Genomic DNA, 27,481 nt, shown 5'->3' with positions numbered 1-27,481 from the left:
GGATCCTGTTGGCTATTAATTGTAACTAATCAGTTTAGAGATGGGTAAAGTAAGCAATTAACTAAATCCTATGAAACCAAAGAAAATATTTAAAACTTAGAAGCCATTTAAGGAGCTGTCTTAAGACAGGCCAACTAAAAATATTAAGAATCTTTACTCCAATTACATCCTGTATTTCTCTATTCACCAGTGTTTAGCTCCTGTCTCTTCTTCAGAAATACATGGTCTAACCATTAGTGATTTACAGGAGAAACTATTAATACCTGAAGTTAAAAGAGCATTTCCATATTCCAGTAAAATCATTAGAAGAGTTTTAAATCTAATCCCTTGGCAATACGTTAGTACATTTTCTCTCACTAATCCATGCTGAGGTCTTGGGGAAGTTTTTCTTGGGTTGGTTTCTTCTGGAATCTTCTCCTAGCTTCTGTAGTAGCTTGTTGATATAGATGGATAGGATGAGTTGTGTTTAAGCATGGTAGCAGAGATTGTGTGTGAGGAATGCTTACTTCAGAGTTTTGTTTAATACCAGTCTCCTTCCTATTTTCATCAAGTTATAGGAACACACACTTTTCAGGCTTTTTTTAGATTCAAAACTGGGCAAAGTAAGCTGTCATATTTTCATTGCCTCAGTACCTTCATGGGTTGGCTTTAAGATTTTCTTCATTTTATGAATATGTAGTTGTAATTCTTTCCTTACTGCTATATTTCCTTTGCTTTTGTGGTGGGAGATTCTCAGAAGATCTTTAAAGTTAGAGTTTAAAATACCTTCTCTTTATTCAGTCAATTTTTGAGATATTTCTTCAGTTTTATTAGAATTCAACAGGAAATGAAATTCCTGTTTTCAAAATATCCAAAGCACTCCTATTCTATTACATAAGATTACATAAAATATTTTATTTCTCAAATCACTCTTTTACAATGAAATAATTCTTAAACAGAGTCCTTTAGCTTAAATAATTGGTAAAGAAGTGGTGATGTTTCACAAACATTTTTGGACAGATGATTTTTCCTGTCTCCCTGAATTTGATGAAGGAGTTGCTTGAGCATTTCCAACATCTCCAATTACACACATTTTTTCCTAAAGGCCTCTGAATGAAGATTTTAGAGAAAATATAAAATTTATTTCAATAAGGATATTCCTACAATTCTATGTATAGATTTACCTAGATTTATTGCTCTGATAACACAACCCTCTGTTCATTTTCACAATCAGGTCTTTTCAGAAAACATGAATGTTTTACATGGTTTGTCTTCTTGAGATAAGGTAATCCTTATCTGGTGTTTATACAAGAGGGAGATGTTCTGGTCTAGACAAGACATTCTTAGGGGTTTGTCTCTTGATCTAAGATCTAAAGAGTTACCATCTGTCTGCCACAGCAATTAACTTCTATTCCAAAGCACAAATTTCAATCACCAATACATGTTTTAAACATAGAAAACAGTATAAAATTACAGCAAGGTAAAGTTTAAAATGCAGCTTATCTGAGTTTATATAACACCCTTATGGATAATAAACATGGTTTTATGGCTAAAGAGGGTTAATCTTCCTGACATTTACTAGTCCTCGCTCACAGAAAGCAGAAGCTGCCTGCAATTTCTTTAACCAGCCTGAACATTTTATAACACAACTAACTAAAATGTCCACAGGCATCCTGGCTATAACATACTTATAAGTTAATATTCTGAAAAGTTGCAAACAAGTTTGTAATAACCTAATATTAAAAATAAGTTATAATCATTGTATTGATATAATTTTGGCATCAGACCCCTGAATACCTCTAGTCAGGCTGTAATATATAGCATAGGCTCTTACTTTTGGTTGTAGAACAGGAGGGGGAAAAAGAACCATCACCAAAGGGTGTGTAGGGGATAGATCTCAATACTGATGCAAAAATGGTTATTAAAGGATTTAGGGGTCAGGGACTGTTCCATTTGCTGACTTTTTCCTCTTGTGTTTCAATTTAATAGAATACGGTGTTGTGCAGTATGAAAGGATTATCTGACACACCCCATCATACTGGGCACATTAGTATGGTTTTCAAACAAGAGGCAGAAAACAGCAAGAGGGCAGCATGTGTGGCAGGCCAAGCAATGAGGCTGCTGGGCTCACTACAAAATCATAACGTCAAGCAGTCGCAGAGGTGCTTCTAATCTCATTATATTAGACAAAAGACCATTTTCATCTGCCATGGGCTGTAGGGATCGTAGTAGTGGCAGGTAGATACAAGATGAGCCACTTATACTCCCCGCCCCTCCCCCCCACTTCTCCTTCCCACGGAGGCCCTTGCTTCCCTAATCTGGTGCTACATATACATGTTTTTAATGCACCCATCACTTGTGTTTGAGGGTTAATGAAGATTACATCATTAAATACAGTTTGGAAGACAGCATTCTCCGTCCCTCTCTTATATATCCTATGTGGCTAAACAAAAGCCCACAGGTAGGTATAAAAAAGGTGACTTTAACAGAGGGCTAGATGTTGGGAGGGGGGCATGGAAAATTAAAATAGGGTCATAGAGCAACAAGAGGGATGACAATGGGGAATCTACTCAGCATATTAGTTGCTTATACATATGTTCAAGGAACATGGGTAATAAACAGGAAGAACTGGACATATTAGTACATATGCTAAATTATGATTTAATTGCCAACACAGACATTTCATGGGACAAGTCTCATGACTGGAATACTAGTATAGAGTAGTATATCTTGTTCAGGAAGGACAGGCAAGGGGGAAATGGGGCAGCTGTTGCATTCTACATTTGTTCTGAGGTACAGAAAAAGATGAGAGGCAAAATAGGGGGAGCCTCTGGGTGGAAAAAAAGGGGAGGAAAGAATTAATGTTGTTTTAGGGGTCTACACAGACCACCAAATCAGGAGGTAAAGGCATTTTTAGAACTGAAATATCCAAAACATAAAACCTGGTACCAATGGGGGACTATAACTACCCAGACATCTGATGGAAAAGCAATATTGGAAAAACAAAAAATGTCCAATAAATTCTTGGAATGAATTGGGGTTAACTTTTTGTTTCAGAAGGTGGATGAAGTAACCAAGGAAATGGCCATTTTAGATTTGCGTCTAGCTAAGAGGGAGGAATTGGTTGAGAATCTGAAGTTTGAAGGCAATTTGGATGAAAGTGATAGAAAAGGAAAGAGTGAGAGCAGCAGAATAACAACAATGGACTTCAACAAGGTACACTAACAAACTAAGAGAACTGGAAAGTTAAAGTCCCATGGGAAAAAAATCTAAGGGAAAAAGAAGTTCAGGAGAACTGGTCATTTCTCAAACAGCCAATATTAAGGTGCAATACCAAACAATCTTGATGTGAAAGAAAGATAGGAAAAATAGTAAGAGGTTAAGATGACTCCATCAGTAGCTCTTTAATGACCTGAAAATCAAAAAGGAATCATAAAAAAGTAGAAACATGGACAAATTGCTAACATGAGTACAAAATAATGGCACAAACAAGTAGGGGCAAAATCTGAAAGGCTAAGGTGTAAAATGAGTTACACTTAGTGAGGGATATAAAATACATTAAGAAGAGATTCTATAAATAAATTAGGAGCAAGAGAAAGATGAAGAGATGTGTAGGCCCTCTTAAGTTAGATATTAGGAAAATCTTTCTAACTACAAGAATAGTTAAGCACTGGAACTGGCTTCCAAAAAGGTTGAGGAATCCCGGTTACTAGAGGTTTTTAAGAACGGGTGAGACAAACACCTGTCAGAAATGGTCTAGGTGTAGTTGGTCCTGCCTCAGTGCAGAGGGTGGACTAAATGACCTCTTGAGGTCCCTTCCAGCTCTACATTTCTAGGGTTCTACTATTTTATGTGCTCCTTCCTGTTTACTTTCTTTCCTTCATATTCTATCTTTAGGGAAGAAAATGTAAGGTATCTGGCATATTGATTAAATGAAAGCTGATGCCAATTGATGTGTTTTACAACTTACACTGCATGTATTGAGATCCATGAATATACTAATATCTAGAGGAAGAGAGATTCTCAGACACAGACCAAACATCAATGTGATCCAATCTCCTGCTCCTAAGAGCCTCCTGTTTCAGTGCTACTGACTCCTTCAGCTCCTGATGATTAGTGTGGTCAAGTAGTTCATGGTCATAAAGAGAGACAGCCCCTAAAAGAAGTCTTGTCTACTGCGGATCTTGAAGATCAGGATCTTAAAATTAGATTAGTATTGCACAGTGAGACAGTGCACCATAAAGAGTACTGGATCAGTTTCTAAGATGGTTTACTTTCTGGCATTCATGAACTAACCCAATGCAAGAGAATGTTTAAATCCAAATGTACTACATTGCCAGTTAAAGTTTAAAAAACCCTTAAGCATTTTGTTTGATCTATTTTTTGTAGAATTCTTGTTTTTATACAACTAAGTTTGGATCTAAATAAACTAGATACTTAGGGCCAGTTCCTCAATTGGTGTAGAATGGTGTATCTCCACTGAAATCAAAGAAGTTATTCAAACTTACACTGGGTGAGGATCTGCCCTTCAGTGTACTTTTAAAATGACGCATAAATGCATGGAAGATTCAACATATATAATGCTGGGTTACACAGTTATGAACGAGAAAATGTTCCTGATTTGTTGTTTGGTTTTTTTTTCCTGGTCTAACTAATTAGTAATTAAAGCCTCCATGAATTGTTCCAATGTATAATTTCATTCTCCTCCCTCTGGAGAGATGGAAGGAGAGCTTTGTTCATCCACAATGTATAAAAACAAAACAAAGAAATACTCCCAAAAGAAGCTGCTTCACTATTTATATCATGCTAATTACTGGAATTTCAGAGTAGCTTTCAATTATATTTGTGTAGATTAATGTTGGACTACTTATTCTTTGTAAAATAATTAAATAGGTTTTATAAATAAACATATATAATATACATATTGTACCTTTTACACATGACAAAGAGAAATATGTGTTTCAGGCAAGCACACTTTTCATGGTTTATAAATTATCTTTAATATTGTAATTATTTGTAAATCTGAACAGTTATAGCAATTCCATAAGAAATTAAGAGCATACGGAGTATGATTCAGTCCTTAAACATTATGCATAAACTGTCCAAAGCATAGATTAAGAACAGTACAATAATATTCTCAAGTATGTGAGTACATTGAAATCTAAGTAGTTTAATCTCTGTCCATCCCAACCCACTCTAGAGCTCTTACATGGAGAAGTTACTACTCTCACTTGTTTGAAAATAATTCCACATGATTCTACAGGCCACATCCACACACCTTACCTCTACCAGCAGTCTCACTTAAGACAATGGGACTATTGGGAAGTGGAAGCAAGTTTGACACGGCCCATAAAATCATTGATTTCACCAATGGGACAAAATATCCCAAGTGAGTGCTGTGAAAGGTCAAATATTCTGTAAAGTGGTGCAGCTCCCCTGAATCAACTGGCAGCATCAGTTTACACCAGCACAGAATTTGTACCTTGTACGCTTTTTCAATTTTTAAAAATTATATTTCATAGATATTTCACATTGTTCTCCCTTAAATATCTATGACTTCTGGGGACCTAGATAGCTGGAAGGATTTATAAAGGAATGTATAGCCTTTCACCTCTAGACTGGTAGCTAATATCCAGCTAGATCACCTGTGACAGACGTGTGTTACCATCTGATGGATGTCTAGTTCCCAGTCGACAACTATCCACATAACAAAAAAAGCTACCACATTTCACTTTAATTGATACTTTTGTTGACAGTCTCAAAAGATTAAACAGGCAAAAAGATTGAGCTATCCTGTTGCTCTGGCTGATCCCTCCAGATCAGCATGTCAGTGCTTTGGAAGCTTACACTGTCACTGCTTATTCTGCAAATGTCCTGCGTACAAGGACCATCATTCTCCAGGGCTGTCAGCCAGCACCTCCCACAAGCGCTGAACTCACATGAAATGTGTTTTCTCTCTTAAATCTATTACCTCAGATTTCTGATTCCTGCTTTTCTCCTACGAACGGTTACATTTCAGAATATAGAAGAAGACAAAAGGAATTTTTGCTTTTAATTCCTATTTTAAACAAGGATTAGCTTACCCATTACCATTAAGTAAATAAAAAATGTTATCAAGTTTAATGCAGTATATTCTTCAGGAGTTTTCAGAAACAATATGAAAAAGTTTACACAGCTTCTGTATTAGATCCCTTGCTGAAGGTTTAATTTAGGCAGAGACTTTATTGTATCTCCTTCCCCAATCCCATTTACGTTCACTCTGATTACAAACTGCAACTTTGTTGTGAAAAGTAGGGATATTTTAATTCAAGAATAATCAACTGGCTCAGATCAGAAAAGAAAATAATGTCCTCATTTTAACATATGATATATGTTCTTTTTTAGTTCTGGCCTCCTTTAATGTTCTTTTCAGTCTCTGATATCTGAGATGATCACAATTAATGTACCACATTATTTTGTGTTCCGGCTCTAGAAGAGATCCTTTAATACCTTTCTGTATATTGTAGGGCTGGTTATTCTTTCAAAATTGAAATTAGATTCATACCGACTACAAAAGTTACTATAGAAATTTCTACTCCAACTTTTTCAAAGTCACATGTAATGATTTTACTGACAAAAATATATTTGTCTTGCTGTCAGCTGTGCAGAGCCAGTCAATAAAAGTACAGGTGGTCCAGCATTGTTCTATTTTGCCTCACATGCTGAAAAAATTGCCAACTATGTTCTGAACTGAAAGATATTTCTACTGTATCTTATGATGATGTAAGAAACGGAAAACATGTGGATAAGGCCAAAGGCGAGTATCTCATCCCAGGGAAGAAACTGACTGAAGGGCTGAATTTAAGAAACAGTACGAGAAGAAACAGATGTTCTCAGGTGGCTCTGTTTGAGGTGGGGAGTTGAGATCCTGCTCTCTTTGTACCTCAGTTTAAGGCTTCCATAGAATGGAACTCCAATGAGTATATGGGCAGGAGTACTTCCTTCCTTTTCTCTCAGCAGCGTGTGAAGAATTTGGGCTAGAACTTATTTTTGAAAATCAGAGTATCAGTGCATTTTAAGAGGCTCTATCTTCAAAAGAGAAGGGTATTGTCACAGTTTCAGGATAACTGCACCTATATTCCTCCTCCATGGTGCCTTGAGGGCATCCATTTAAGGTTTCTGACTTCCAGACATTATCTCCCTTGGATGAAGCCCTTCATCTCTCTCCCTCCTGTTCAAGGTTTTAAGGCTGCACATCTCTCTGCCTACACTATGATATCCCCAGCAAGTCAGTCTGAATAAAGACCAGTGCCTGTGCTTTGATTTCTCTCTGCGGGGCTATGAACAGTGTATTGCCTGCAGTTACAAGTTACCACACAGCCCTTTCTCAGTAAGTACATTTAGTCTTAAAGTAAAGGCATTACAGAGAAAACATAATCAAACAATACACAGATATAAAACACCATACTAAACATACCAGGAGTCACCCATCAGTCTTATGGGGCCCTGGCAGGCCAAAGTCTTTCCAACCCTTCCTCAAGGGTTGCCCCCCTTGGACAGAGGATCCTCCCTGTTTGCTGGATCAGAAAGAAGACCCCGAGTCAATTTAAATACAACCTTTTTATAACAAAAGCCCTTTCTTTGTCTGTTGGTCTCTGGAAAATCCACTTTGAACCAGTATATGCAAGCCTCCTCAAGGGTGACACATCTCTGGAGGTGTTTACCATCTGAATAATTCATCTTAATGATCCCCTCCCCCACTGTTCTTACTTCCTGGAGGAGCTGTGTCAACCCTGCCATGCTGGAGTTGCATACAATCCCTGGCCCACTGTGATAGATAAACCATTCATACACTTAATACAATATGGCCCCTAAAGATATTGCATGCAGTTGCAATAATTGTCACAGAGGCATAAAGACTTCTGAGAGTGAGAGCATCCAGGGATGCTAGGTAAGCCCAACTATGACTTTATCAAATGTAGTGAGGGAGTTGGGTTAAAATGAGGGGAGAGTCAGTTAGTCTCACTTCAGATTTGGGAGATATCTTGGTTCTTGCTATATTATTGCTTTATTAGAATACTTTTGTTCGTTTAAATAGTAGATTGTTTTGCAGCATCATATTATGATAGCCACAATATGTCTGTATGAAATTATGAATTCCATTTTGTCAGAACATGCTGAACACATCTGTAAACTTGCCTGAGGGTAGTTTATGACTGGGGCAGGGGACTGGCGAACCCCACTGAAGCACACGGCTAAGAGACAGCGTTTACTTCGGACATGTCTATGCTACCACTAATGTTGGTATAACTTATGTCGCTCTGGTGTGTGAAAAAACAGTGGACAGTGTTATGTCGGTGGGAGAGCTTCTACCACCAACATAGCTACTGCTGCTCATGGAGGTGGTTTTATTATGCTGATGGGAGAGCTCTCTCCCATCAGCATAGACTGGCTTCACAAGCAATCTTACAGCGACACAGCTGCATTGGTACAACTGTGCCGTGGTAAGCTCTCTGGTGTAGACATGGTCTTAAGGGCTCAGTGCTGCTCAGGGTGGGAGGGCTGACCATCCTCACATTTAGGAAGGACTTGCAGGAGGGTAAGAACAAAAGGGACTCTGCCTACCCTGAAACACTGACAATCTTCAGGCTCACAGAAGGGGTGAGATCAGACCAAGGAAGGGTGTGTCTCAAGTCTTTGGTTTTGTTTTCAAAGATCTGTAACTCTGGAATACTTTAAGTGTAAAGATGCTGTAGTTTAGAAATTCCTTTGATAAGCCTCTGTTCTTTTCTTTCCTACCTCATTTTCACTACAGGGACTAAACTAGAGGCCCAGAGTGCCCACAGCCTAGGTGGAGTTCTCAGGAACCATGTACAGGCAACTGGGGAGGCAAGGGGGCAGGGGAGGAAGTTGCTCAGGAGGTCTCAGACACTGATTTCAGAGTACAGGGAGCTGGGTGGTGGCAGTCCACATCTGAAAGAAGGTTGTCAAACAAGAGGTATGAGGTGTCAGACAAGGTATGAGGAGTGAGGTATGAGGTGTCAGGCAAGAGGTATGAGCCCTATACTCCTAGAACTGAAAACAATGACTAGGCTCTCTCCAGGCCCAACGGCCTTGGAAGCACATGGGACACAATTATTGGGTCCTCTTGCAAAAGAGGGGTGACTGTACAGTGTGGTACCAGGATAGTTTGTGACGCGCATTATGTATTCAACAAAGGACGCTCAACACTGCTTGTTTTTTCAGATACCACGTTGACCTTGTAGTGCTGACATAAAAATAAATAAATAAAAACTGAAAATTCAATTAATAAAGATCACAGATTATGGAGAGGAAATAAATTTGTAACAAATATAATTTACAAAGTCACTTATAATACTATAGTATATGCACAATAGTGACAAAAACTGCACTTAAATTTTAGCTTTATGAGATTTAAAGCTAATTCTTCTGCAGATTCATCAGGATCAGATGTTTTGTTTGTTTGTTTTTGTTTGTTTGTTTGCACACTTGCTGGTATCTCGAAAATTATTGAATGTCAGTCTCTGACTTGCAGTGCAGTTGTAGTTGTGTTGGTCCCAGGATATTAGCGAGACAAGGTGGGTGAGGTAATATTTTTTATTGGATCACTAGAATTTCCATTGGTCCAATAAAAGATATTACCTGAGCCACCTTGTGTCTCTGACTTGATTGTCAAGTTGTTCCATTCTTCTTTCCATAGCCATGGTTCCAATGAGTGCATTAGTTTATCTGCATTTACTAGGTAGTGTATTTTTTTTTCATGTTTTAGGTCTTCATCTCCTATGCCTAACTGCTTCTCCATTCCCATAATACATTGGTAACTTTACTAATTTTAGCTTCCAGGATTTCAAATATACACTTTAGCAAGGTCATCATATTCTATAACCTTCATTAACTGGTATTGGTTGTCCTAATAAATCTCTTATTGATTTCTCTTCACCTAGCACAGGACTAGATCATCAGTAAGTTTCATGGTTTGCAGAAGTGGTGTCAATGTCAGAGCTGCATTTAGTACCTGCTGTACCCTGAAGTTGGCATTTCTCAATCCTTTTGCAAATGCCCATTAATGACCATTGGCTTTTCATGGGTGGTTCTTCCCATTAGAATCTTATGAACACCATCAAATCCACCATATGCATCAGCACGCAGCATTTTTAATCGATAGGACCCTTATATACTAAATCTACATAGGCATGAATATACATGTTACAGATATGCTACCATTTAAAATCAACACTAATTATCCAAGAGCTACAGTTTTTTAGATCTAAAAGGGTAATTCCTTTACGTGTTTTCAAACCTGACTACAATACAAACCAATGTACACTATCAGTCAAATTCTGCCTTCAATTAAGTATGGGGAGAATGAGACGCTCAAGTTTTACAGGACTGCACTCCTGTGAAATCCTGGCCTCGCTGAAGTCAATAGCAAAACTTCCATTAACTTCATGGTGCCACAATATCAGCCTAAAGTTTATTAACCATATTATGGTCAAAATTATAATGGTTTATTTCACTCATAGAAAACATATCACACATTTTCTTGTAGAAGAATTGTAGTAAATTTATCTTTTTACACAATATAAACAAGTTCTTACAAACTAGATATTCTTATTATGTTAGGATTATTAATATTAATGCAAATTAACAGGTGCAGGTACGCAGGTGTATTCCTTCTGCTTCATACACATTTCGTGCTAAAAGCATAAGCCCATACAAAATTTACTATATACTTACTCTTGTGTTGTTTCTTTCAGCCTTCAGTTCTGAAATCTCTTCTTCTTTTTCAAGCAATTGCTCCCTACACGCATTTAACTCTTTTGTCAGTGCAGCAAATTCCTATAAAGTGGAAATAAATATGAATATTATTTTAAATGTACATTTTAGAGTGTATTCCCAAAATGAATTGCATTGTAGATTTTAGGATTTAATATTTAAATAATTTTAAAAGTCCAGAAAGGTAACAATGTGAAGTTAAAACAGCATATGTAACCATTATTTTTTATAATATAATATATATAAATTATGTATTTGTGTTTACTGGCACATAAAGAGTAATGGTCTAAGAGGATTCTCCAGTTGTCACTCAGACAAAATTCCCATTGAACTCTCTGGGGACTGACCATTAGTCTGATACTCTAAGTACTTGAAACTATGAGTATAATCCTGGCCGTGCTGAAGTCAATGGGAGTTTTGCCATTTTGATTCAGTGGGGCCAGGATTTCACCCATATGCCTTATTTTATATAAGACATTAAACACAACATCCAGTAGTTGCGTTTATCTGATATAGTGGAAGTTGACTGAAAAGAGACTGCACGTCTCATGTACATAGTGAGGCAGAAGGCCAAGGGTCAAATGAATTCTATCATCTGAAATGTGAGATTCTCTCACAAAAATTGTATATCTGGAGAGCAGCATTGCTACTATCAAATGGAGATTTTATTGATTAAAATAACAAAATAACTTAAAATATACTAAAATTTCATTTAAAAAAGTAAGAACAGTCATCATTTCTTAAAAGGTCCCAGAAGCTGCGACAATTGACCTGAGGTCATTCTTAATTACTCAAAAGAGAAAGCACTCGTTTAGGAGAAAACATAACCATCTGGTCTATCTTATTTGCCTCCAACTTTAAGTTGAAACCACATAAAATTAAAGTGAAAATTTGGCTGTGAACAGGCTCAGAAGGGTTTTGCCTGGTTTATATTGCAGGTGTCTCCCACTGCATTGCTGAGAGTGGCTTTAACCCAAACCATAATGACTTCAAGGCTTAATTTTGCAGAGGCCATGGCTCAAACTAGCACTGAAAGGGTGGTTCATTATGTTTTAATTACATGTTTAAGTAATTTATGGGATATTTTAGTTACCAAGTATCAGAAAGTATATTTGGACCAGATTTTAAATGCTTCTTAGCCAAATGTTAGATAATATTTAAAATAAAGGTAAGGTTTAACTTTGTTTAATATTTTTAACCCTCAACATGGACTTTATGCTGTTGGGGCTAAAGAAAGGAAAATTTTGACACTCTCAACAAATTTCAGTTTACAAAATAGTATTTGATCAAAGTAATTGTTTTAATAATGTCCTGTGAAATAATTCTGTGTTCTTTTCAGTTCGTATGAAAGTTCTCAAGCTCTTTGCTAGGCCACAAAAACCATGTTACAACTTCAAAAGGAAATCTAACAATGTCGGTCAAAAAAATTTAGACATGAAAAAACCAAGGAAATCCTAATTTTTCTCTAAAAAAAGTAATGATTATGATTGCTGCTATTAATTGGCTGTAAATTGTGTGTAGAACTCTGTTACACAGAGGAAAATGATAAAAGACAAAAACATCACAACCTGTAGGTCAACACTTTCCACAAAACAATCACTCTACCTCTGACCTATCAGTTCTCATCCTGAAAGGGAATCTGCACAACACTTTCAAGAGATGAGCCTGGCAGCTTAAATTCATAACTTTGCTAGACACTAAGGCCTGGTCTACACTAGAGAGTTTGTCAACAAAGTCAGTTTTTGTCAACAAAACAATGCTGGTGTACACACTACAATCACCCCCATGCCAACAAAACTGTCATTTTTTAGACAAAATAAAACTACCTTGATGCAGGGGCATTCTGAGGGGGGGAGCGAGTGGGGGCCAGGCCCCCAGGCCCCGGTCTGTAAGGGGGGCACCGGGCCGGCCCTTCACAATGCACAGGAGGCCGAGGGGCACAGGAGGCTCTGAGGGGCACAGAGCCTCATGCGCCCCCCGCCCATTGTGAAGGGCTGGCCCGGAGCACTTTTACCTGCTACTTCCTCCAGACCCACAGCATGGCACCAGCTCAGATGGGGTGGCCTCACCCCGCAGCTTGGGGGTGGGGGGCCGGGCAGGCCCTTCATGATGCGCGGGGGGAGCATAGGAGCGGAAGCGGGAGCAGCCACCCCTCAGCCTCCTGTGCCCCCCACCTTCCACCCATTGCGAAGGGCCAACCTGGCACCCCCGCCCCCCACTGGGAGCCAGCGCTGGACTGCGGGGCTGGAGCAGTGGTAAGTTGGGGGGGGATGTGAAGGGTGTGCACCGGGCCGGCCTTTTGCGCCAGGCGAGGGATGCAGGAGTCTCTGAGGGGTGCTCCTCAGTGCCTCCCCCCACATGTCATGAAGGGCTGGCCCAGCCCCCCTCCCTAGGCCAGGGGGGTGAGGTCACCCCATCTAAGCTGACATCAGGCTGCAGGGTTGCAGAAGGAGAGGGGGGCGCCTCGCACCGGGTAAGTGTGGGCGGGGGTGGGGGGCAGCAGAGCAAAGCCTGCATTTACATCACCCCCCTACAAGTACAGACCCCCCCCGGGGCAGCTGGGGGCAGCGCCTGTACGCCTCTTGCCCTGTGGGGGGGCGTGAGGCCTGGGAGGCGCAAATGCAGGCTTGGCCTTGTGCACCAGAGACCCTTCATATGCCACTGCCTCAATGAGCGGTGTACGGCTTTTGTTGGCAGAGCTGGGACAATTTGGATTTGAAGCGGTGAAATTGAGAAGAAAGCTGGGGCAGCTGGCTCCTGCTTCAGGCTGCTGCACGCCCAGGGCAGCTGGTTCTTGGTTCCCAGCTGCAAGCTGGGACCAGACAAGCCTTAGGCAGCTGGAGCTCGGCTCTCGCCTAGACTGGATGGGACGTGGCAGTAGGTGGCTGCCACCCACTGCCAGCTGGGACACGGGCAGCTGCCACTTGGTTCCTGGCTGAGAGCCAGGATCAGGGCAGCTGCCAACCGGCTCCCTGGGATGCTGGAAGTTGCTGCCCGGCTCCCCACTGTGCGCCGGGATGTGGGCAGCTGCCGCCCGGCTTGCCGGGACGTAGGCAGCTGCCTCCCTGCTCCCAGGGGAGCTGCCATCTGGCTCCCAACTACAGGGCAGGATGTGGGTGGGACATGGGCGGCTGCCACCCAGCTTCCGGCTGCTCATGAAATAGATCTTATGGGTAATATTAATAATTATTAATAATATGGGTTATGCTCCATTTCCCATCCTCCAATTGCTAGATGGTCTGTAACAAACAAATAAGTCAAGTGACTACCATTTAAAATCCGGTACTTATTGCTGACTTGGGGGATGTACTCTGGTACAGAAAATTCAGCTTTATTAATGATTAGGTGTAGGCTCTTTTTATTTGGAACTTAAATGCTTTAGGCTGTTGCCATATGCTTGGATGCTGGGAAGGGTGTCAGCTGATGTCAAGGATTACAAGTATCACCTGATGATTTAGGATTAGGATGGTGCATAGTGATTAGCTACAGTAAGGCAGAGTTACAGTCTGATAAGAGACTTTTTGTTATTTAGATTCAATGACTATAATTATCAGGAGTAGATATGGACTTATCAGATCATCTATTCATCACTGTACCACACACAAGATCAGTCCACACACTATGTCCTCTAGCATTCTGGCTACCCAGTTTTGAATAATTATGCAATGGAGTTTCCACTGCTTCGTTTGGGAGACTGTCTTACAGAACTTACCCTTAGGAAATTTTCTTGGTCATTCCCATTGCTTAATTTCAAGTCATTGCTCTCAGTTATATGTCCAGGGGTCACCATAATTATCTTACGTTTCACCATTTACAGTCTTCAAAAAGCTGTATTCATAGCACTGAGTAGTCCTCATTTGGCCAAGCTATCTGGGTATACCATTCTAGATCTTTTCCATGAGTCGATCGCCTCAAGCCCTTTAATTATTTTGGTTTTGTTCTCTGAATTTCCTCCATGTTGTTGATAACTTTGTGGTGCTGATATTTACAAAAGGCAGTTAGTTACCTCTCCATGAAATAGGAGCTAAAGAACACTCAATAGTCAAGTTTCCTTTTTATCTGAAATACTAGATAGCACTCAGTTGTCAAGAGCTTTGACTTCTCTGAATTGAAAGATGACAAAGAGATTTTCTTCTTGGAATTACATAGTAAGACTTCTATAGAGAATGTCTCACGGCAACAGTGGATTTGCCTTTGGTCTTTACAACCAAATTATTTTTGTCATATTGGTTTTTGAGTGGTAATTTAATAACAGAGCTAAGACTTCACAACAAGCTGCTTGTGAATTCATGTTACAGAAGAGCATAGGCAAATACTGAAATGCCTTGAAAGATATCCTTTAAGTCTGGGACGTCACATGACTTATGCACAATGTAAAAATCTCCAGAGTATGTTTCTCTTCTAAGTTGAAAACACAGCAATACATGTTTTTGTTTTACCCAGTTATGTAATAGCATGTGATGCTAATGACCTCTGCTCTTGCATTTTCCTCCTAGATGTACAGGAACCAAAAGAATACTGTCATCTAAAATTACTGTTTGTAGCAGAAATGTTGCATGGTCAATCATAGTTTAGGACCCCTGAAGGTAGAATCTGCTGCATAACTAATACAATTTGACAAGCACAACTGCACTCTTAAAGTTTATACAGAAGTTGTTTGGCTATGAAGCCAATTAAAGATTGAAACAGGATTAAATCTGTATGGAAATTACTCACTCAGCTGTTTGCACTATTTTTATATTATAATATGAAAAGACTAATAAAGAAAAATTGCTAATGACATGAAACATAGGAAACTGCAATTATATTGAAGTCTGAATAAACATGCTGCAGGAGGTTATATTAGTCTATTTACTCTGTTGAATATTTTTCTTCCCAAGAGCTCACTTGAAATATAACAGAAACAATGTGACTGAAAAATAGTATGATTTTCACTTATTTGTGCATTCCTTTGAAGAGCTTGAAGATCTTTAAAAAAGTTCTAAATTCAGTTGTGTTTTAGAATCATTCAGAATAATAAAAGTCAGAAATGTAGGACTGGATGGTACCTCAAGCAGTCATCAAGTTCATCCTCTCATGTCAAGTCAGGATTAAGTACATCTACACTATCCCTAGCAGGTGTTTGTCTAACCTATTCTTAAAAACCTCCAGTGATGAAGATTCTACAGCCTCCTTAGATAACCTGTTCCAGTGCTTCACTGTCTTTGTAGTTAGAAAGTGTTTTCTAATATCCTATGTAAATCTCCCTGGCTGCAAACTAAGCCAATTACTTCTTGTCCTTCCCTCAGGGAACATGGAGAACAACTGATCATCATCCTTTTTATAACAGCCATTAACATTTGAAGACTGTAATCATGTCTTCCCTTAACCTTGTCTTCTCTAGACTGAATATACCCAAGTTCTTTCAACCTTGTATCATTTTTGTCGCTCTTCTCTGGACTTTCTTCAATTTGTCCTCATCTTACTTAAAGTGCAATGCACAAAACTGGACACAGTACTCCAGCTGAGGCCTCACCAGTGCCTAGTAGGTGAGACAGGAGGAACAATTAGCCCCACATTTTACATGTGACATTCCTGTTACAACCTCTTAGAATGACATTTGGCTTTTTTTTTTTTTTGCAACAGCATCACTCTGTTGAATCATATTTATTTTGTGATCCACTACAATCCCACATCCTTTTCTGCAGCACTATTGCATAGTTATACTCCATCTTGTATTTGTTCATTTGACCTTTTCTTCCTAAAGGTAGTACTTTGCACTTACTAAATTTCATCTTATTGATTTTAGACCAGTCCTCCAACTTATCAAGATCATTTTGAATTCTAATTCTGTCCTTCAAAGTGCTAGCAACCCCTCCAAGATTGAAGTTATCTGCAAATTGTATAAGCATACTCTGCATTCCATCATTTAAATCATTAATATAAACACTGAATAGTACCTGACCCAACATAGACCAGAATACCTAAATGTTTTAAAAAACAAAAAGCAAAAGGCAAACTGAAGCCGCTAGCTCATTATTGGGCAGTGTGTTAACTCCCAGTTCAACAGACAGCTGCTAGAGGATATCTATAATTCCTCCAGTACAGGAAAGGGAAGTACCAAGTTCAGTAGATGCGTGCAAGCAGGGACAGAAGGCTGAAGATATCTGCTTGAGAGATGGCTGCAATAATGACAGGCAGCTTGAGAGCTGGAATAGCTGCAGGAGAAGGTTACAGGGCAGAAAGACAGCATGAAGAAGTTTCACCAAGAATGTACTACCTCTAAATCTGTTGTCTAGTGGCTGGGTCAGGAACTTTTTTGTTTGCTTAGCATAACCATTAAAAGAGAATGCACCTGGGATATTTGCACCATTTAGTTTCTAGATTCTAGTGCTGGGAGCATCTGTAGCACTTTCCTTCAAGCTTGTGGTACATCCAGACTGCTACCAGCCTAAAGCTTGGCAAATAATGGATTTTTTGGTTCACTGACAATTTTGAAAAGTTGAAAAATAATTGTTGAGTCAAACAAAATGTTTTTCTCATAACATTGAAACATTTCATTTCCATTTTGACCATTTTTAAACATTTGATTTTTTTAAAAAATTTGAAAAAGTCATTTTAGTCTGAAAAATTAATATGTTTTGTTTTGAAAAGGATTGAACCAAATGTTTTGATCTTTTTTTAAAAAAATTGTGGGTTTTTTAAAAAATATCATCAATTTGGTAAAATTTACATTAATTCATGAAACGTCTCCATGTCACTAGGTCTGCATTTTTTTTCACTTTGAAATTACTTTTTGTTTCAAAATGTTTTTAAAAAATCAAATGTTTAAAATGGTCAACATGAAAATGAAATATTTCAGTCTTGTCCATGCTCAGGTCAGTGGGTTATGATTTCACCAAATGAAAATTTCTCTGGATTCAAGATTTGGTATTTAGCTACATTTTTACACTGATACGGTATCAACTGATCCCTTAAATAGTGAAACTGTTAATCTTTTTTCTGATCTCAAGTGTTTAGGTTCCCTTCAACCACCACCAGTTTAAGAGAACAGGCATGAGTTCCTTTATGTAGTAACTGAGATCCATGATACGCCAACACCTTGAATACTGTGTGGAGTTCTGATCAGCCCAGCTCAAAAAGATATATTAGAATTGGAAAAAGTAAAGAGAAGGGCAACAAAAATGAGGTATGGAACAGCTGCCAGATGAGAAGAGATTAAAAAGACTGGGACTTTTCAGATTTGAAAAGAGATGACGAAGAGCGGATATGATGGAGGTCCATAAAATCATGAATGCTGTGGAGAAAGTGAATAAGGAAGTGTTATTTACTCCTTTGCATAATACAAGTCAGAGGAGTCACCCAATGAAATTAATAGGCAGCAGGTTTAAAACAAACATAAGGAAGAAGGTCTTCACACAACGCACAGTCATCCTGTGGAACTCGTTGCCAGGGGATGTTGTGAAGGCCAAAACTAAAATGGGGCTCAAAAAGAATTAGATAAATTCATGTAGGATAGATCCATCAATAGCTACTAGATCAGAGATGCCATCCCATGCTTTGAGTGTCCCTAGCCTCTGACTGCCAGAAGCTGGGAGTCGCAACAGGGGATGGATCATTTGATGATTGACTCTTCTGTTCATTCCCTCTGAAATATCTATCATTGGCCACTGTCAGAAGACAGGATACTGGGCTAGTTGGACCATTGGTCCAACCCAGCATGGCCATTCTTATGAGATAGTTTGGGAATTTTTTGCTTCTGGTAGGAATTCACTTTATATAACTGAAATGCATTAAGAAAAATCTCTAAAATAATATAATTCTTTGTTCATCCAAGTTTTCGTTTTGGACATGTATCCTTACCTTTTAAAATACATGGTACACACACACAAAGTTACCAATGTGAGGTTCTCCCCCTCATAAGCTTTAAAAGTGATTTTCAGACAAATTAAAGATTTAAGTAGCTTTGAATTTCCACTTTTTTTCTTCTAAAGTGACAGTGAGCAGCTTTAATAAAAATGGTTGATGGTCAGAAATAGTCTAATCTAAACTATTTGTTAGAGTATAATTTCAGGTATAATCATCTTCTGAAATGTAAATTAGCAATTAAAAATTAACTAGAAATCATGAAGAAAAATGTCAGGATTTTCTTTCTTTATGTGAAACTTGAGCCATCTTATCCCTGTTAGAATACAGTGTGCTGAATATGCTGACAGACTCAGAGTGAATATTGTATGCAAAATAGGTAAGCCATAGGTTTCCTGGCCTGTAGGTATTCTCTTGACAGTACAAGCCAATTTTCCACAGCTCTCACACTGTAAAGCAGGAACCATGTTTAAAAAGATGCTGCATATTAATTAAAAAGGAACTATAGTCTGATATCTGGTTTGGAAGAAATATGACATGACAAAACAAAAATAAAAATGTTAACTGACTCATGTTAATGTTTTTCCCACCAGGGCAAGGAGGAAAAGAGATAGAAATAAAATATATGCATAGAAAGGTAAAATATTTGAGTTGAGCCAGCATACGCATTATAGATCAGAACCAAAGCCTGTTTAAATCAATGGAAAGATTGCTACTGGTTTTAATGGCTTTGCATCAGGCCTTATTACAGCAAAAACATTGTTTTAACTCTATGCAAAACTCAAATAAGTTTACAGTGTTATTTCATTAGGGACCTGTATATTTTTGTATGTGATCTCTGACATATCCTGGAAGCTAGAGATGGTTTCAGTTTGGCTTCCATAAACAGCCAAAATATTTGTGATGTGTTCTGAAATTAAAGAAATTTACAAACTTTTAACTACGTTAATTTAGACAAAATACTACTACTATAACAATGGCTTTGCATGTGGGAAATAGAAGTCTATATCAATTTCTTTAAGTGTTACTCTTTTGCCTCCCTCATTTAACAAACCAGACTATCAGTTTGAAGGCCAAATTCAGAAACAGTAGAATAAAGTTGACTTCATTGGATGGATTTATACTGACTTCAGCTAAGTCTGAATTCAGCCCTGGATTTCCAATGAAAAGAAATGAAAGAGCCTCAAAATAACTGTTACTATACAAAAATGCTCTCTATTTTGGGAAAAAGGAATGAATCCTTATAAAGACAGACTTCTAAAGGTTTTTTATTTGATCGGCACAAACTACGTGGACAGACTTGCATCTCTGCATATTTGGATTTAAACTTTCACTATAGCAAAATAAACTTTCCTCTACATCTCCCCATTAGATCACATGCTTTGATTCACCTAATTCAGGATTTTGTTTTGTTTACATATTTCTTCAATGGGAATTTTACTCTAAAATATAATCTGCATGCTCTACTCAGTCACGAAAACAAAATAACTAAGTTTTCATTTGGTACCTCTGCCACTACCTATCCATAAATTCCTAGCTTCCTATCCATTTCCTCCTGTTACCGTAGTGGCAGTTAGAGACACTCTAGACTTCTAGACATAATACAATGTACACCCGTTTTACAAACAAACAGTTAGGCCAAGGGAGTAGTATTTGAATATAAAGTAGATTTAATGGTACTGGTCAGGGTCAAATCACATCTAAAGTTTGTATTAGAATTTATAATCTATATCTTGCAAGATGTTGTAGGGAGATTTTGGCAGGAAACGTGAGTTCATTCACTCTGCTGAGATTTCGGTTACATACAACATGGAAAATATGCCATCTCTACTTTTGGATCCAACCAGGAAGCAACAAATTAAGATCTGCAACCAGAGTTTTGCAGAGTGATGTATAGCTACTCAATTTATTGCATGTAGTTTTCATGCAGAGTTTCTTGCAGTGCTCCAAAAATGACTTCCAGGAGCTACCCTTTTTATAACAGAGATGATTCAGTCATCCTCTTTGCTCATCAGGGTTTTATTTCTCAAGTAGCTTTGCCACTGGTACCAAATTATGTAAACAATGTTATTTTATTATTGTTATCATGTAAACAATGTTATCATATGATTTATGATTTTATGATGTTATTCAGTTACCACCAACTTCTTTTGACAGTTGCATTGAATTTGACTTAAACCATGCTTTAAGATGTGAATGCAGGTTTCATTTTTTCAGTTGAGTTACTCATATCCTATTTTTATACAGATGTTAAACATGTTTCAAACTGTGAAGGAATTACCACTGTAGGTTTGGGTTATTTATTGCCCTGCAGGATACCCAGCATGTGGAAAGTGTGATTAAATATGACACTGAGAGTTCATGAATCCACAAAGGAAAACAGAGAATGAAGATTTCTGTTATGTAAGATATAAAAAATTTTCAGTAAGAGGATGTAGCTATGACCCCACAGTTATTGTACTATTACTTTCAGAAACACAAATATTAATCAAGATCTGAAAGATACAGACGCTCACCTGCATATAAACACACCATTCAACATTCAATAGCAGAAGTATTCTATAGTAAGAGGATACAAAACAATTCTAACCTATCTACAAGCACAAAATATTGCCAGTAAATAGATTTAATATAGAACAGCATGTGTGGAGATCTACAACAGATTTTTCTGAAGTAGAACAATTTCTTTTTTAATTATTTGATGAATCAACAACAAGTTTTTGAACCAAGACCCGGAAATATGTGCAATAAGATATTTTCTGTCTGAAAAAAAATTGGGTTTGGGTATCTTGAAAGTTTCAGTATGCTGCCTATCTACAAGTCAACAACAAATCAGAAGAGGGTGGAACAGTCAAGGAGAGCCCCCATTGATTTTAGATGTGTATAATTTGGTTTAGTTTTTGTGGCACAGGGCTTTGCTTCAGATTAACGCATTTTTAATTTCAACATTGGAGTGATTTTTTTTTTTTTTTTTTTTTTTTTTTTTTTAAAAAAAAAAGTGTCCAAACCTCAACATTATTTTTTAAAAACCATGGAAAATAAAACCTTTAAAAATTGTTTGACATCCTTTTTGTATTTTTCAACAGATGCAAAATAAGAAACCACGGAAAAAAGTCTTAACACATCAGCTATGGCCTAATAGGGAAACATAAATGTTCCTTATGTTAATCTTGGTTAATGTGCCTTAAATGTCCCTTTAGCACTGCTCAAGAGTCTTCAAAAACTCCTCTAAAGCAGAGATTAATAATCCAATTTACCACCATGCTTTATGTACACAGAAAGATCAGTGCAGTGTTGACCTTTGAAACATTAACAGTGTTTCTTTTTTTTTTTTTTTTTGTTTTGTAGGGTTTTTGGGTTTGTTTGCTTTTAAAATGACATCAGCTTCTGGTAATATACGATATTATACTGACAAACTGATGAAGATTAAAGCTTCCCTCTATGAGCCACTGTAGTCCTTTGTGTCCAGCAACAAGATGGCATTCTAATGACTAATACAAGAATAACAATATGTATATTTGACAATGGAACAAGATTCCACAGTTTTGGACAAATCATTGATGTACAATCAAACTTGTGATCTTCTTCTGTGAGAAGTCGTAGTATGGAGAGATCACAATGTTACCAGGGATATTCATTTTTAAAACAGCAAATAATACTATGCAGAATGAGTGAAATTCAAAGAAGTGTCAAGGAGGACAAAGCAAGGCCCTCCACAATTATTAAGTCTCTTGAGGTCTGCCAGCAGAGTAACTGCTTAGTTTAGGAAAATTTCTGCCACTCACCAGCTGTGGAAGGATCTCTACAGTGGCCACACAAAGGGCAACACATAGGTTGGTGTTGGGGGTATCATAGAAAGAGAACATGGGATCTAGAGATCCTACCCCCCAGTACAGGTGGTGCAGATGGTTCTGATCACTTTTAGCCCACGGGCTAGTATAGCAGAGAAGCTCAAAGGAGATGAAGTCAGTATTACAGCCTCATACTTTAACTGTGGGTTGAGATGGATTTTGCCACCCCAATACCCTCATTCCCCAACCCACTAAACACACAATTTAACCACATAGAGTCCAATTCCTCAAGATTTATGCAGATAAAGTGAATTTCACCCTGAGAGCATCTGTTTTTCAAACTTATTACAATGATTCATCTTATTGCTATAATTTCCGTGTCTCACTCTCATGGGACTTTACAGTTATCAGTGGGGAGAGAACTCAAGACCTTCTGTTCAGAAGGCACTAGCACAAACTGCCAGAGATAATTATACTTGAACCAATGGCAGTAAAAGTATTTGTTTAATTTACATCCTCTGTGGACCAGTTATTAAAGAACAGTATATTCACAAATATTTAAACAAATCTGACTTTCTATTCACTAGAACACATACTCACTGTCCTTTGAGCCAATGCAATGCATTTTATTATGTTCTAATTAGACAGCAGAATTGCATTCTAAATACTGAAGTTATCTTTGTTACAGCAAACCCCCAATATTATGGAACTATTTATTTTCATCTGTAATCCAATAATACTCATCTGTAGTCCAGTACAAACAAATGGAGGATTTTCTTGAAATTTGTTGTTCCAGGGATTAGACATTGTACTATATGTAAATTTCAGCTAAACACATCTTTATGAGTTCAGGAGCTAAGCACAACAATTTCCAGCTAAACACCTCTTTTTATGAGTTTATAACTCAGCTGTCAGAAGTAATGAGTTTTTACTTATGACAGCTGAACTATAAACTCATAAAAAGAGATGGTTATATAATGAGAATGCTAATATGAGGGATATTAGCTAGAGAAAGCCTCACCAATATTAAAAGTGGACATGTTTGTCCCATTTTCTGACAACTGTACCTTAATGGAAAACTACTAAAAGATTTATCCCAATCGCTGTCTTTATAAGTTTGCCCACTTGCCTTGATTTTTAAATAATCTAATACTGTGGCAATACATCAAATGTTGGCTATCCGCCATTAATCACAACCAAATATTCTGAAGCATAATATCCTCTCAATTAGTACTTATTTCATTAAAACTAATGGAAAGTTCACTTCCAAACTAATAAAAGAAACAAAGGAGTGGAGAAAATGGGCAAGATATAATGGATCTCATGATTTTAACTAGTTTCTAAAATCTTTTCAGTTCTGTGAGAATCACATATTAAAAGTAGACTAAATCTACTAAAAGAAAACATTTTCAGGATTATGATAGCAGATGTAGGGACACAATGCACAAAAGCTTAAACAAATTACCTAAAACACAAGGCAGTAAGATAGTATAAATGTAATGTTCTTTATTTGTCATCATTAATGTCAAACTGTAAAGCTTAAGCCTGTAAAGGATTTGACAGCCTCCATCCACAAGAAAGTACATGTTAAAGGTTCTTAAACCTGCACATTTTACTTCTTTTTGGATGATTATGACCTGGCTATTCCAATTATAATAAACAAAAGTTTTCCCTTGTAATTCATTAATTAAATACAGAAAAGGTTTCTTTTTAAAAATGAGTATTCTGAAGAGTGCACATTGTCTTGTGTAACATTTGTTCATGTTAACCGGGGTTGATTGTATTTTAGACAGTTCTGTGCAGAACAACAGAATTATCTTTCATGTATGTAATGCAGGGTTACGATAAAAACTATTAACAACAACATAATTTAGTTCTTAAATGCTTGAAAGGAAAGTATCATTAGCTCAATTGTACAGATTGGAAGACTGAGGCAGAGAGGTGTAAAAATGAAATGAAATCATAGGTTAAATGACCCTAGCACCGATATTGAAATAAGATAAAACATCAATTTGTTAACATCTACAAATATAATAGAGCAGAACAATTTGAAATCAAAATTCTGGGACTTTTGAAGTACACAACATTATAGATGCTGTATGACATGACTTTATAGTAATTGGTTTGTATATATTACTGACTTATAATACTTCATCATTTTGTACTAAACAGAAAATATTTTGCAGAAATATTAACAACTGACATAATTGCAGCACGCTCTTGAGAAATGAGGATAAACTGCTGGTGACTGGGGTTGTGGAGAATTATACACTTTCACAGTTGGTCATTAATTCAAAAGGAGGAAGTAAAAGAGCTATACAATAAAGGTAAATGTGAGTGAATATATCAAACTTTTGCCACCAAATGCTTATCAATAAGCAGAAAAAAATGTCTATGCTCTATTGATACAGGGGACAAAACTATTTTCCAGAATCATTTTGCAGATACAAGAAGACTGAAAAACTATTTCTGTAGATACCTTCAAGTGATACCTTATTGCTTAAGTATCCTATCCTGCCATTGATCCTTGCATGGCTCTCTCAATTAAAAGACTAGCATTTTGCATAAAAACATAGCAGAACACATCTCTAATTGTGGAAAATTAAAAGGTAAACACACTATACTGAAAGGCTGGCAGATACAGTTTCAGGCTAGAGATTTTGAATGCTTTATTAAAGAAGACAGTTCTAAGAGGGAATGTGGACAAATTAAAACAGGATTAACTTTACTCAAGACATGAAATGACCAAAGAACAGCAAACACAGAACACAGTTAAACAATAAACTGCTAAACTGGATTAACAAGAGGCAACAAAATATAACCTCAAATGTTAATCAGAAGATAGAATTTTATTTTACGCTTATCAGCTACCACAGTCTTACAAAAAGAAAATAAAAGCAAGACCTAAATAAAGGATAAATATAGGATATATCTCTACAATACAGTACAGCACTGGCAAGACCTTCACAGATTGCAGGGGCACATATTGCCTTCAGTGCACATATGCAACTCTCATTACACATGCAGATTTAGGACAGCACATGGCCCTGAGGAATTAACTAAAATATATCCTGAAATACAGGATGTATGGCGAGAGACTGTAAGGTACAATGGATGATTAAACACAATGGACCTAATCATAGGATAGGGCTAAAGGATGTACAACTCAACTAAGACAACTAAGGAAGGTACAACTCCAACACACAGTCAACCCAACATTATTCACGTCTGAAATCCCAGGGCTTTTTGCCACCCTTGACTCATTCCTCAAACTCTCCCCTCCTCACCTTTCTCTCTGTGCACACGATTTTGACAATGTCCTCAAAGAAGAAATCAACAAAATGCAACCTGGCTTTCCACCACCCCTTGGCTTGCCTCCCGTTTCACCCTTATCCTCCCAACAATTAATTCTCTTTTCCTTCTTCTTGGTCACAGATGCAGAGGTTCTTATCTGCATCACTAAACCCTCCACTTGCCTCAGTGACACCATCACATCTCCTGATGTCTCTCATGCCCATTCTTGTCTCCTCCCATAATCTTCTCCTTAACCTTCACGACGCTCTGCTCAGGACACCCAGAACCATGAGCCACTGTGTTTACCCCTCTGACTCAAAGAGGGATTTGCTAAGGTTTAAACCATGTGCCAGCTCCATGCCACACCAATCAGTCCGCCTCACCAGCACACTCCTGGAGACTCCACCAATCTTAACTCAGCCTAGCCTTAACAATCAGTGAACAAACCCCAGTTTCTGAGTTCCTCAGAGACCTCTCTGTGTAGTATTTAGTCCCTCTCATTGAGCACTCAGAGAAATTATTGTTTGCTGTCTCCAAAAGAGTATATATAGTAAAGTTCGAGCTGGTGTTTTGGGTAAAAACTCGAGAGCTGGCGTTGCTGGACAAAGTGATGTGAAAGCTACCATCACTCATTTTTTTCCCTGTCTTTGCAGGAGTAATCATTTTCTTTCACATCTAAATGTCACAGAGTTGAGAAGCTTCCACCCAGCTGTTTAAACTTATCGGGCCATCCCAACCATTTTTTCTCCCTTTTCCTTTCTCCACTAGAAGTTTTTCAACCCTGTAAATCCCATTCCATTTGGGGTTTACTTTTCGTAATTCTTCAGGGTAAAAAGATCCAACAAGTGTCTCACCTTTGTAATCTTTAAATTGGCCTTTGGTTAAGGTTTCATTCACTATGAGTATCTCATTGGTAAACATTTGTACATACCATTTTTCAAAAACTCCTTTGATTTTAGATAGTTTCACATGATCTAACAGGGACACAACCAGTTTTAATTTAAAACCATCTCTATAAACCGTTTTCCACACCTTCAGAGAATTTGAGGGGTTGACATCAATGGGTCTGGTGTGTATAGTTCTGTGAAAGCTCTGGTTGTAACTCTTCATAAACTCAGATAACATGTCAATGTAGCAAAAGGTGTTGTGTGATGTCAAATATCTCCACATCCTACGTTTTAAAGTTCTGTTACATTGCTCCACAACATCCGCTTTGACTTCATTTGTAGTAACAAAATGGTGAATGCCATGCTGCTTTAACAATCTGCTTAAATGTTTACTTAAAACTTCTTTTCCCTGATCGGTTTATAATTTTTTAGGCATGCGACCTTCACTGAAAATAACTTTAAAGGCCTTGGATACTTCACCACCCATCTTGTCTTTTAGGCCTAAGGCCCAGGCATCTTAAGATAGAATGTCTATTGCTGTTAAGATGTACTTAAAACCAATGTTGTGTTTTGAGAACCCTTGAATATCCACCAAATATGCCTGCCATTGCACATCCACATCTGAAACAATGGTCTTGTTTCTTTTAAAAGATATATGAGCCAGTTTGTGTAAAATGTAAGCATCTTGATCTGAAATCCAAGCTGTTACCTGTCTTCTGTTCAAAGTTTTACTATACTTTTTGGCCATTTGAAAAAGAGGATTCACCCCTCCGAAGCTCCCAATTTCTCCGGGGAGTTATATCTTTTCTTTAAAAAAGCAGTCTGCATAGACATGACTATTACTTGGAACATTTTTTTACTAACACGTGGAGGGGATACGTTCATATTGACAAATTGAAACCAGTTTTA

General features: G+C 37.7%; 1 protein-coding gene across 2 annotated transcripts in view; it reads right to left on the bottom strand.

Annotated features, from left to right (window-relative positions):
• PPFIA2 (PTPRF interacting protein alpha 2) overlaps positions 1 to 27,481 on the bottom strand; it is a 534,766-nt gene that overhangs the window by 216,152 nt on the left and 291,133 nt on the right. For both annotated transcript variants that reach the window (XM_067559878.1, XM_067559879.1), the window contains exon 4: positions 10,717 to 10,818. In XM_067559878.1, coding sequence (XP_067415979.1) covers positions 10,717 to 10,818 — 102 coding nt within the window. The remainder of the gene's footprint in view (positions 1 to 10,716; positions 10,819 to 27,481) is intronic.

The sequence above is a fragment of the Emydura macquarii genome, unplaced genomic scaffold (genome assembly GCF_026122565.2).
Source record: "Emydura macquarii macquarii isolate MOO-44397 ecotype Brisbane River unplaced genomic scaffold, CSIRO-AGI_Emac_v2 contig_2205, whole genome shotgun sequence".
Classification (NCBI taxonomy): Eukaryota; Metazoa; Chordata; order Testudines; family Chelidae; genus Emydura; species Emydura macquarii.
The sequence above is the reverse complement of the archived record's forward strand: the minus strand, read 5'-3'. Positions and strand labels throughout refer to the sequence as shown.